At 36.5% G+C, this 11014-nt stretch overlaps 1 protein-coding gene across 1 annotated transcript in view; it reads right to left on the bottom strand.

The window, feature by feature from the left end:
* The window catches only part of PLXDC2 (plexin domain containing 2), a 262550-nt gene that overhangs the window by 63787 nt on the left and 187749 nt on the right, over nt 1-11014 (bottom strand). The window contains exons 5-6 of the mRNA XM_054058522.1: nt 10029-10151; nt 7043-7161 (exon numbers count right to left, since the gene is read on the bottom strand). Of these exons, the coding sequence (XP_053914497.1) occupies nt 7043-7161; nt 10029-10151 (242 nt within the window). The remainder of the gene's footprint in view (nt 1-7042; nt 7162-10028; nt 10152-11014) is intronic.

Here is an 11014-nt window from a genome sequence, read left to right as displayed (position 1 = left end):
CACTAATTTATTTTCCACAGGTGAAGAAAAAGTGGGATGATGTGCTAGTATGAGACAAGGAGAAGGAGGCACCACCTCTTATCTACTGTTGATCACATAGACTGTGAAGGTCCATGAACTCTTTATGAACTTTTCAAAAGCTTATGGATCAGTTAACTTGCACTGAAAACTGAAGAGCCATCTGAAGAGAGTTCTGGCATAACAATACTCGTGTTTAATACGTCTCAGAATAGCAGGAAAATGATTAATGATGTGGAAAATGTGGAAAATAACAGATTCTCACTTGTCAATATCTAGAGAAAGAAATAAAAAACCTTTGATAGCCATAGACCAGTCCATCTTTTCATAACTGAGATATTGATGCTAGACAACATGATTGTATGAAAATAGGTGTCAAATTTTATTTCATTCTTTGAGGAAAATTGCAGCTTCATCTGATACTTGTATAGATGTAATAGCTTTAGAATTCTGCAAACTGTTTGACTTAGTGATATGTAGCATTTTTACAATATTAATATAGTTAACTAGACTGCCTGATTACAAACAGCAGCCATTACTAAAGATGCAGCTTAGACTGACAGTCTCTTTACAGAATATATTGCTTCTCCAGACATCAGACCTAGTATCAAAGGTTTTGTCAAAGACAGGGAAGAAAACATAAATTTACTGCCTAGCACTTCTGCAGATGACACTGACAAAGTAAAAGTAAGTAAATGCCTGGATTAATTAGCAAAGTTAGACATTGCAAAAATTGCAAAATTATAACTCAGAGAACAAAGACTGCAAAGTAGAGGTTTGGACCCTTGTTCTAGGAACTAGCAGTTTTTGAAGGAATCTCAGGGTTGTAGTGGATGAAGAACTCCAGCTGTCAGAAGGGACATCACAGCTATTTTAATTATACCTGCACATTAGATCATGACTGAAACATTACACAAAGTTTGGGAGGGCCTATTTCTTAAAAAGATGCTGAAAACTTAGTACAAGGAAGATTTTTATAAAAGAGGCATATAATTTGAAAACTTCTGCTGTCCTCAAATGCCATTAACTGAAGAACTAAAGAGCTCTGTTTGGCTTCTCAAAGGGAAAATGGAAAATTGGCTGGATTACCATAAACAAGTACTGCCATGGGGAGAAATAACTGAGAGGCTAAAGGGTTTTTTCATCTAGCACAGAAAGATATAACCAGAAGCTGCAGGCAGATATCTGCAAAGTAGAATAAAGCACGTTTCTATGATTGAATTTTACTAACCACTGGGATAAACTGCCAAGGAAAATTATGATCCTCTATCCATTGCTGCTTTCAAAACACAAGTAGATATCATATTTTTCAATGCTGGCCTTCAGTTAAACAGAAATTACTAGACTGAAGACAGATGAAACTTGATCAAGCGTAAGAAACTCAGATACATGGTCCTAGTTAATGTAATAGTCTGCCCTGGCTTTACTTCTGTAAAACTACTAAAATGACGCCATTGGTCAGTATTTTTCTAACAGCAGAAAAATGCCAAAGTGAAAAGCTGGTTACATGTCCAATGTATGAGGATTCAGTATTGTATACATGCCAATTAATGGCACGACTTCTGGTATTTGAGTTGAGCATTAGTGCTTTTATCTTAATTCTAGAGCCTTTTCACATGTTTCTTCTGAATTTATGAATAATTGAACAATCTGCATCTTTCCCTAAAAGATTATGATAATAGCAAACTAACTCCTCTCTCTTTTTTGGGGGAGAGGGAAGTGGGGGTGGGAAGGAATGATGGGTTCTTGCAGTGCAATTGCCACAAGTGGGGTTTCTTTTGGTTTTTCATTTTTATTATTTTTAAATTATTTTCTGTACAACTTGCTTCAGAGCTGGAAATTCACTTTCAGTTTCACTGTTTAATAAAACATATGAATGACTCTGATAGCTGGTACTAAAATAGGAGGTAGTGCCCAAGTTGAACAGAAAATACAAACAAAAACTTCAGCAGAAATCAGAAAATTTTGGAGCAGAAATATCTCAGTAGATTTTGCCAAAATTACTGCAGGAGTACATGCTTTTGTGCTGGGTGTTCTAGTGAGAGTCAAGAATTTGTAGAGTCATTTTCTAAACCAAATAAAAAAAGTTGCAGTAAGGTCAAGTCTAGCAGAATTTAAGAGATAAGAAGCAGACAAAATTTTGGATATAAGTTTTAGAAACAGCGTTTAGAAACAATGTTTGCATAATGTGAGGAAAACATAAATTAAGTTTGCATAGCCAGCTCTTCAAACTGATGTACAGACTGTGTCAGCAATTAGTCATACAGAAATGCAGTCAGAGCAGAGGGGAATCCACAACCCACGAAACCTCTTTTATTCTTTTGAAAAACTATAGCATTATTAACACCTACATTTTCAAGAACTTATATTTTCCACATAATGGTTTATTAGGAAATATGCCCTTTTGACAGAAGGTTTGTATTATACAATAAAACAGTTTACTGAAAATTACAGCAAAACATATGCAGCAAGTTAGTGTTCTGAATTTCTCACCTGAATGGCAAGATATGACATGACAGGCTCATGTGTTAAATGGTTTAACAGTAAGCTATGAATGTGCAAGTGGTTGTTGATGGATGGCAGGAGTTTCATGGCACTACATTTGGAGGATGGATTTTAACTAAAATAATTCCAGTCACAATGTTTTTACATGAGGTTTGGAGTCTTTTTACTGAAAACAGAATATTTTCCACCTCACATAGCAGAAGCATCAATTTTATCTAAGTGCTCCTTTCACAGGAGTTGTACTTCAAGTCTCTAACAGTTATTTTCCGACTTCACATATTGGGCAATCTGAACTAGTATATCAACTTTAAGAATTGTTTCTGGGTGACTACCTAAATAGAGAGTCATTACTATTTAAATGAACAAGAAAGCCTTCAAGCCAATGAAATTGAGAAAAATGTCCTAACCCATTAATAAAGCCTTCGGTACCTTTGCCAAATTTGTCTTATACAAATCATAAACAGAAAAAGAAACCAAATGTTACACTAAGGAACATTAGCTATAAGCACTAACGGGAAAAAAAACCAAACTCTCTAGAACAGTTATTTTCTTCAAAAAGAAGTAAAGTTCTTTAGAATTGAAATTCTGTCAAATTCAGAACATGTCACAGAATCATAGAATGTTTTGGGTCAGAAGGGACCTTAAAAACCACCTAGTTCCAAACCCCCTGCCAGAGGCAGGGACACCTTCCGCTAGACTAGGTTGCTCACTCATTCAACCTGGTCTTGAACACCTCCAGGGATGCGATACTCATTATTTCTCTGGGCCACCTCTTCCAGTGCCTCACCACCCTCACAGTAAAAATATTTCTTCCTAACATCTAATCTACATCTCCCCTCTTCCAGCTTAAAACTGTTACGCCTTGTCTTATCACTGCACTCCCTGGTAAAGAGACCTTCCTCAGCTTTTCTCTAGACCCTCTTTAAGTAGTGGAAGGAAGGTCGCTATAAGGTCTCCCTGGAGCCTTCTCTGGGTTGAACAACCCTAACTCTCTTAGCCTCTCATCATATGGGAAGTGCTCCAGCTCTCTGATCATCTTTGTGGCCCTTTGTATTAACTACTAATACATAAAAAAAGCATGCATTTGCAGATCTTTATTACTGTTCTGTTGGCTAGTTTGCATTGTAATATATTGGACATGTAGTAGATGTGCACCAGTAAAATTTTCCTCCCAACTGATGTTACCTGATGTACTGACCATTTGTCAGAATACTAACAGCTGGTGTAAGCAAAGTTATATTTGAAATGGAAGTTGTATGCATTGTAAATAAAGTAAATTGGCAAATAAATAAATATTTGACTTGCTATAGGACCTCGCTGTATTTCAAACTGTTTTTAGATGTTGAAAATCTGGCTGTACAGCTCCTTCTACTACCCATTAACTCTCTTGAAAGATATTCTGATGTTGCAAGGTTTCACTATCCTGGTGGCTCAGCTCCTTTCCTAAATTTTTTTCAGAAACTATTCTGGATTCTGGATAACAATTGTAAATTCCAGACTGTTTCTTATTGGGCAAATGACAGAACGCAGAAGATTGGACAGAATAACTCCTTTGATACTCAGCAAACTCCAGCCAAGACCCAAACCTGGTGGTCAATACTAGGTTTATCAGGTAGCAAACTTGATGTGGAAGCAGGAAGGATATGAGAAGGAGACTCTCAAATGATTTGAATAAATAAGAAATAAATGGCAAAATTTACATGAAGTGCTTTAGGCATAAAATTCCCTATTTGTACCTCCCTTAAATGTATAATCACAGTGATTTTAAAAGTATATTCTTCAAGATCAGTGCCTGGTGTCACTAACACAGAGCCCTCGTGGGATGCTTTATAAAGTTACGTTCAAACTCTCTGCTGCATTTCTTACCTGGTGTTTCAGCCTGGAGACTTTCAAGGACAATGCAATGAAGATGTGGCAGATTTGTCATACATCACTGTCATTTTTGATGAACTGTGATGCTAAAACAAAATGTCACCAAAAAGATGGTAGAAATCTTCTTGTGCAACTTTTACTCGTGCTAGTGAGCACTCACACAAGCAATCTTACTGTAGTTAATGGGGCTCCTGGCAACGTGACTCACCAGCAAAATAAACGATTCTAGAAAAACGGACTTCTTCAGAAAGCAATGGATTCAGCACTGGAAAGTAAATAAATTCCTAGCTAGACTTATAAGCACTAGAAACACGTTTAAATTTACAAGTGTCTCAGTTTTTCTTTTCAGACAACTTGTGGCTGATCACTGACTGGAAAATTTATTCAGTTTTACTCATTTAGGTGAAAAACTGAGGTAGTTTTAATGAAGTAAGGCAACTTGCAAATAAAGAGTGTAGTCTTCTGGAAATTTCAGCCTCCAAATCCATTCTGCAAGAAATTCTCAATGGAAAACACTAGCTGTAGCATTCTATGATTTTATATCAATCTTTTGTCAAAAGGTTTACAGAGCACTAGTATGTTGATAGTACCACTTTAGAAAGTCTCTTTCCTTACCTATGTGCCATAGACCTAAAGTGATGTTTGGTAATTTCATTCAGGACAAGAATAACTCATGACTGGGGATTTCAAAGATTCAGCAGTAGGTAAACCCTGAATTTTTCCTGTCTGTAAATTCCAATTCTTTCTGTCTCAGGATTAATGAAAAGAAGAGTAATAATTCTTCCCCACAAAAACAGTGTGGTTCTGGAGGAATCTTCCAGTAATGCAGTGAAAGCAAGCAGCCTACGCCATCATAGCATATAACTTGTTTATCCACAGATTAAATGACACAGTTGCAAGCAATTCCAGGTAATCACATGTGATTGATGAGGTGGCCCATTTTCTCCTGTCTTCCTAAATGAATAAAGTTTTCCACTGCCCAGCAGTCGGCATCATCATTTACATTTATGCAAAATGAATGCAAGACACTTATCAATTTAGAACAACAGCTTCAATCACCCATATTAGATTCAGTTTGCATTGGGCTGGACAGTAACAGATAGGACAGAGCATCACATATCCAAGAATAGAAGTCTCCTGAAAATGTCACCATTTTAATGTCAGAATGCATATCTAGTTCTTGTCATATTTATTTTAAAATTAAAACTGAGGTAGTGTCCCTCCTGTCTTCTCTGGGTCTTAGAGACAGGACCTTTTCTGTAGTCTCTAAAAAGACTTTGTTTAAAAGAATGTTTCACCAATAGGAGATTAAAAATACTTTGGTGCACACTCCTTTGATCAAGTACAGGCTTCACTGTGCTAAGTGGCACAAAGCTTTCATGCAACCGGAGTCCAAATAAACTGCATTTTAATAGACAAAGACTGCTAGCCTGTACATACATCCAGAAACCCAAAGCAGTCCTTGCATCAGCATGTCTTTTGTAAGATAAGGAAAGCCAGGCATGTTGGACCAGAAGTTTCTTCTGTTTACAAAACTAATCCAGTGACAGTATCCTGCAGCAATCCTGTTTGCAAGGTGCAAAGACATCTATCTTAGCTGAAGATACGATGGCAGCTTGTACAATAACCGAGATCCTCATCGGCTTTCTAATGAAGGGGAGATGGGTACTATTATTTCAGCTTCATTTAGGTGCAAGACTCAGTACAGGCCTGGAAAATGAGCCTGATGGCTCACAAGTGGTCTGTAGCAGAGAAAGAAGAGAACACAGATTTCTCCAAGTTTGAACAATAAATTGTTACTGATTACATTTTTTCAATACAAGGAGGATAACAGAGAGTTACATTTTGTATGCCAAACTGAGATTAAAGTAACCAAAAAAGGAAATAAATTGTACTTTGCACCCAAAAACTTGAGTTTACCTACCCTCTGATTCTCATTTGCATAAAATTAAACTGGAGGCTCCAGGACTGTAGCAATTCTAGCAAAAAAACCCAACCCAAAATAATAACCTGAAGTAACAACTGAAATTCTGAAATACTTGCAGAAAGCAGAAGTGCCCTTCCAAGGCAACAACATATTGGTGCTATGAAGGCAAACCAAATGGCCTCAGTCTAACCAGTGTTATCACCAAACAGATGGAAAATCTCACAGAGCTAGAGATAAAACCCAGCTATTCCTTATTTGAAATATATGAACTTTATAACACGTCAGTTGCCAAGAAATAATAGCTGCAGGAAGAAGGAGACCTCTTAATACTAGCCATTGATTCTAGAGTATTTTCAAACAGGCCCAGACTAGTTGAACTAATCGAGCAAATTGGACTCTATGTTTCGAAACCCAAGAGCAATTTACTAAACAATCAAGAATTTACTAAATACTCAATACTTATGACCAGCCAAAAAAGGCCAGTTGAAATCCAGGAGTAGTGCATTTGAGCCCTGCTGATGGTTTTCAAGTCCATCACATGAGCATCACTTTACCAATAAAAGGTTCTTTTCAGCAAAATAGAGATCTTATAAGTAACATAATTAAATGATTTTATATAGCTGAACTTTACACACACTTCCCACCCCCAAATTTAGGGAAATTTCTGGCAGGTATAATGTAATTTGTCTACTGAAATGACAATTTTCAGACCAAACTTACTTCTTTGTAGCCGAAAATGATACGCCCATCATTGAGAAGGGTGGCCTGAAAAGTGAAACTGCCCAGGTTGTAATTATCCTGCAGATGGACATGGTCCCACTGGACAACTAGTGCTGTGCCTGTGAACCCCAGAGTGGGGGTAGAGAGGCAAAGGGGAAAAAAAAATGTGAGAAAAATATTAACTGACTGTAGGAAAAGTACTTAACTACAGTTACTTGAAACAAGAACAGTGATTTGCCTCTTTTTAGCAACTTTCAGCCCAGCATCTTGAAATGCCAAACATATTACAAGCACAAGTTGCAACCCAAATCCTCTTAAAGGTAGACGCCACTGTGCCACAAATAAGTACCTCAACCACTCTCGCAAAATTTTGCTAAAGCAAGCGTGGTCAGCTAACTCACTTTGAATTACACAAGGAGCCAATAATCCTTAAAGGTATGATTTAGCATTCGGAGTTCAGGTGCGCTGCCACAACCACTGCTTTACAGTAGCTTTTTTTACATTACATGTATATACCCTGATAACTTTAAAATGTGAAGTGCTAATAGCATTGCCTGTTTAGTAAAAGTTATTGTTTGAGGAATTCAGATTCTTCCATTAACTATGCATTAATATAAATAGCATCAATTCTTTTTTCTGCATGGTGCAAGCCCTTGCTGAGGCTCTGCAAGCTGAAAAATATTAGGTGTTGGCAATAAATAAATGTAGTTTAAATGAAAATCACTAAGAATTCATAGACAGGGTAAATACTGAATCTGGTGTGCAGAGATTTAGTTGCAAGAGGCTCGTTAATATTCATGTGAGTTCTCTGGCTGAATATCCACTTACCACACTAAAAATGTACCCCAATCGAATCGCATACCCTACAAGCATGTTTTACAGATGGTGTGGGTTATAGACACATTCAAGCAGCTTGGCTGAAAGGCACTTATCACCAAAACTGTGTTTTGACTTCTGTGAAAATGACTTCTTCATCTTTATATGCCTTCCTCAACATACTTCTCTCTTCAGCACTAATGAGAATCATGTGCTCTGATTCACAACACTTGTGTTTCCTCCTGGAGCTTTCAAGGTGAATCAGTATCCATCCAGTTCAATGCATTTTTAATATATTGCTGAAACACCTTTTGTTCTGTGTAGTAACTTTCATTACCTTCATCTTGGCAGAGGATGTCATAAAACTAAGAGCAAGCAAATTTTTGGTGCATACTGTACTAAGTCCACCACATTACCGTCTCGTGCCTTTTGTAAGTATAGTAAAGCTTATTAATTTTGCACACAGTGCTTTTTTTCCTTTTGTGACCATATTCATTAATTGCTTTCTGAATATTTATTTGATTGTGTTAAATTTAATTTTAAAGGAATTTAAGGGAACTTTAAAAATTATTGGAGAAAAACTAGCCAGAACTTCTTATAGTCAGCTTTTGAGTACCTCAGGTCTATGTGCATCTCGGAATCCTAGTCTGAAGTGGAAGTCAGCTGTCTGCAAAACATCCTTCTTATTCCCAGGGCCTTTATGCAGATTTGTGTGCACCTTGCAGTTAGCTGCATGAGTGAGACTTTGATGGGTCACTACACTCTGTGCTTGCTCATTACAGATCCTACTCTAAAGCAGCACACTTACTCACAGGAATAAAATACTGATTGATAAAAAATAAGGAGCTGAAGATATAATTTGCTCAGTTCCTTTTTATTTAGGGTAAGAAAGCAAATTCTTTGTCCTAAAACACAGGAGGTCCAAAAGATTATCATGCCTTACACATGAAGAAGGATCCAAAATCTCAAAGAAATATTCAATATTGTCATAAAAGCAGTGTGATACAGACTGATAGACTTGGTACGCAGACTGGAAGTCAGGAATACTATGAGAATTAGTAATGTCTTTCCCCAAATCCTCAGAATCTTTCATTAAAGATGACAAATCTCAGGCCATAATGTCAACTTACGAAATGAAAATATTTTTTCTGTTTGAAAAATCATGCAAGGAGTAGGATTTTCTCATGTAAGTCTAATTTACTGGATTTGTAACCAATAAGTGCTGCCAGTAATGACTTGATTGAAAGGAAAGATTATGACCAGGTGCAAAGGTTATAGGATGCATTTTGATCCCTGATACAAAGAATAAAAAAATAACACACCTAGTCAGAAATGTGACAGATGTTTCGACATGTTCATAATTTGTTCTTAAATTCACTGTGAATAAATATACATAGAATGGCACAGGGTTATCCAGGAAGATTTAAAACAATCATAGATTTCATAACATTAAGTTGTGATACTAAACTCTCTAAGTTTTAAATTCAGAATAGGCCATCACTGGCATTGTATTTGATTACTACAGGCCTGAGGTAATGCACCAGATGCCTTTTAATCACAAAGGTTGTTTTCAAAATATTGATTATAACTGACTTCATGAGACAAATATCCACACGTTCAAGGCCTTTGAAACATCTTACAGAGCTTCATGTTTAACACTGCAGTTTGCCTTTTACCCTTTCAATCTTTAGTACAAGGGACTGCTCAGAACTTGTGGTGTAGATGAGTGTATTGGATTCCAATCCTGGGACTCCATGCACACTTAAGTCATTGACAGGATTATTAAACTTTTACCTACCCTGCTTCTGTGTATTCTTGCTATTGCATTCCAAGAACGTTATTTTCATTTTCTTTTCAAGTAACAGGAACCTTTACTGTTATGGAAGACAGATTTTTCCTTTTAAAACTGATAAAATACATTCCTAATTTGAGTTTATGTACTTTAACAGCCAGAAGATAGCAGTCCAATTTGGAAAAGGCATTCATGACTCTTTAACCATGTTCTAAAATAAGAACTGTTTATGGATGTCTAGCCACATGCTTTATATGGCGCATGAGTTAGAAAAAGAACAACAAAAAAATTTGATTTTTCCTTCAAAAATAGTTATTTAGGAAAATGTGAAGAACCAAGGGACACAGATATATTCATTTGTGAAGGACTTCTACATACCATTATCAAAGTATCTGACTGTTGAATTTCTTGACACACTGGGGTCAAAATTTGCCATTAAGGGTGCAATATATTGTGTAGCTGTTAGCATTCGATGCACAACTTCTCCAGTATATATGAAACCTACAATAAAACAAAATAAATTGAGACCATTTCATTAACTTCTGAAAAGATTTAATAGACTGGCAGGCTGAATTAGGCATTGCCAAAGCATTAAAGGGTCATCTGAGAGAAATTAATCCCACCACCAATTTCATAGTGCACTAAACAAGAGCTAAAATTTCCAGGAAATTCCTGTGATGGCTACCAGAAGAACAAGATCCAAGATGAACAATGGAACAATTATTTTGAGAAGCAGGATTTCATACAGAAGTAAAACCAGAGCGAACACAAGGAAGAATAAATCCAGTCATGGACAAAAAGCAGATATGTGGCATTAACAAAACAAGCCATTTATCACCATGCACGCTCCATAATGCTTTCTATTCCTTCCAAACTATTACATCTTGAAAATTTAATCTAACCTTTTCTTTCATATTTCTAGAGTCACAAAGTAAGAAACTGTTTCAGAAAAAAAGAGGTGACAACCTTTAAAAGAAAAAGGCAGACAGAGTGGAACAGGTAGGATTTTTTCATGATTATAAGCAAATCAGCATTTCTGCTACATTCTATGCAGTGTCAGGTCTCATTAGTTTATGCTATTCATCCCTGAATCAACAATCCTCAGATCAATAGTGGGCTGCTTCTATCAGAAGTGCTCACCCAAAACATCTTACTGGATTTCTTCCTTCAAGGAAGGACAGTTTTCTATGGTGAATACAGTAATGCTGCAGTTCTATTCAAAGTAAAATTTTCTACAGTTTAATGCCAGGAAACACCAGTCATTTTAAACAAAAAAAAGAGTCTACACATAAACCTGTATTGTTTAGGTTTGCCAATTCCACTTCAACTAACCAATGAAACTAACTTCTTTAGATGCCCAAACC

Source organism: Cuculus canorus, chromosome 2 (assembly GCF_017976375.1).
Source record: "Cuculus canorus isolate bCucCan1 chromosome 2, bCucCan1.pri, whole genome shotgun sequence".
NCBI lineage: Eukaryota > Metazoa > Chordata > Aves > Cuculiformes > Cuculidae > Cuculus > Cuculus canorus.
This window is presented reverse-complemented; position numbering and strand designations above follow the sequence as displayed.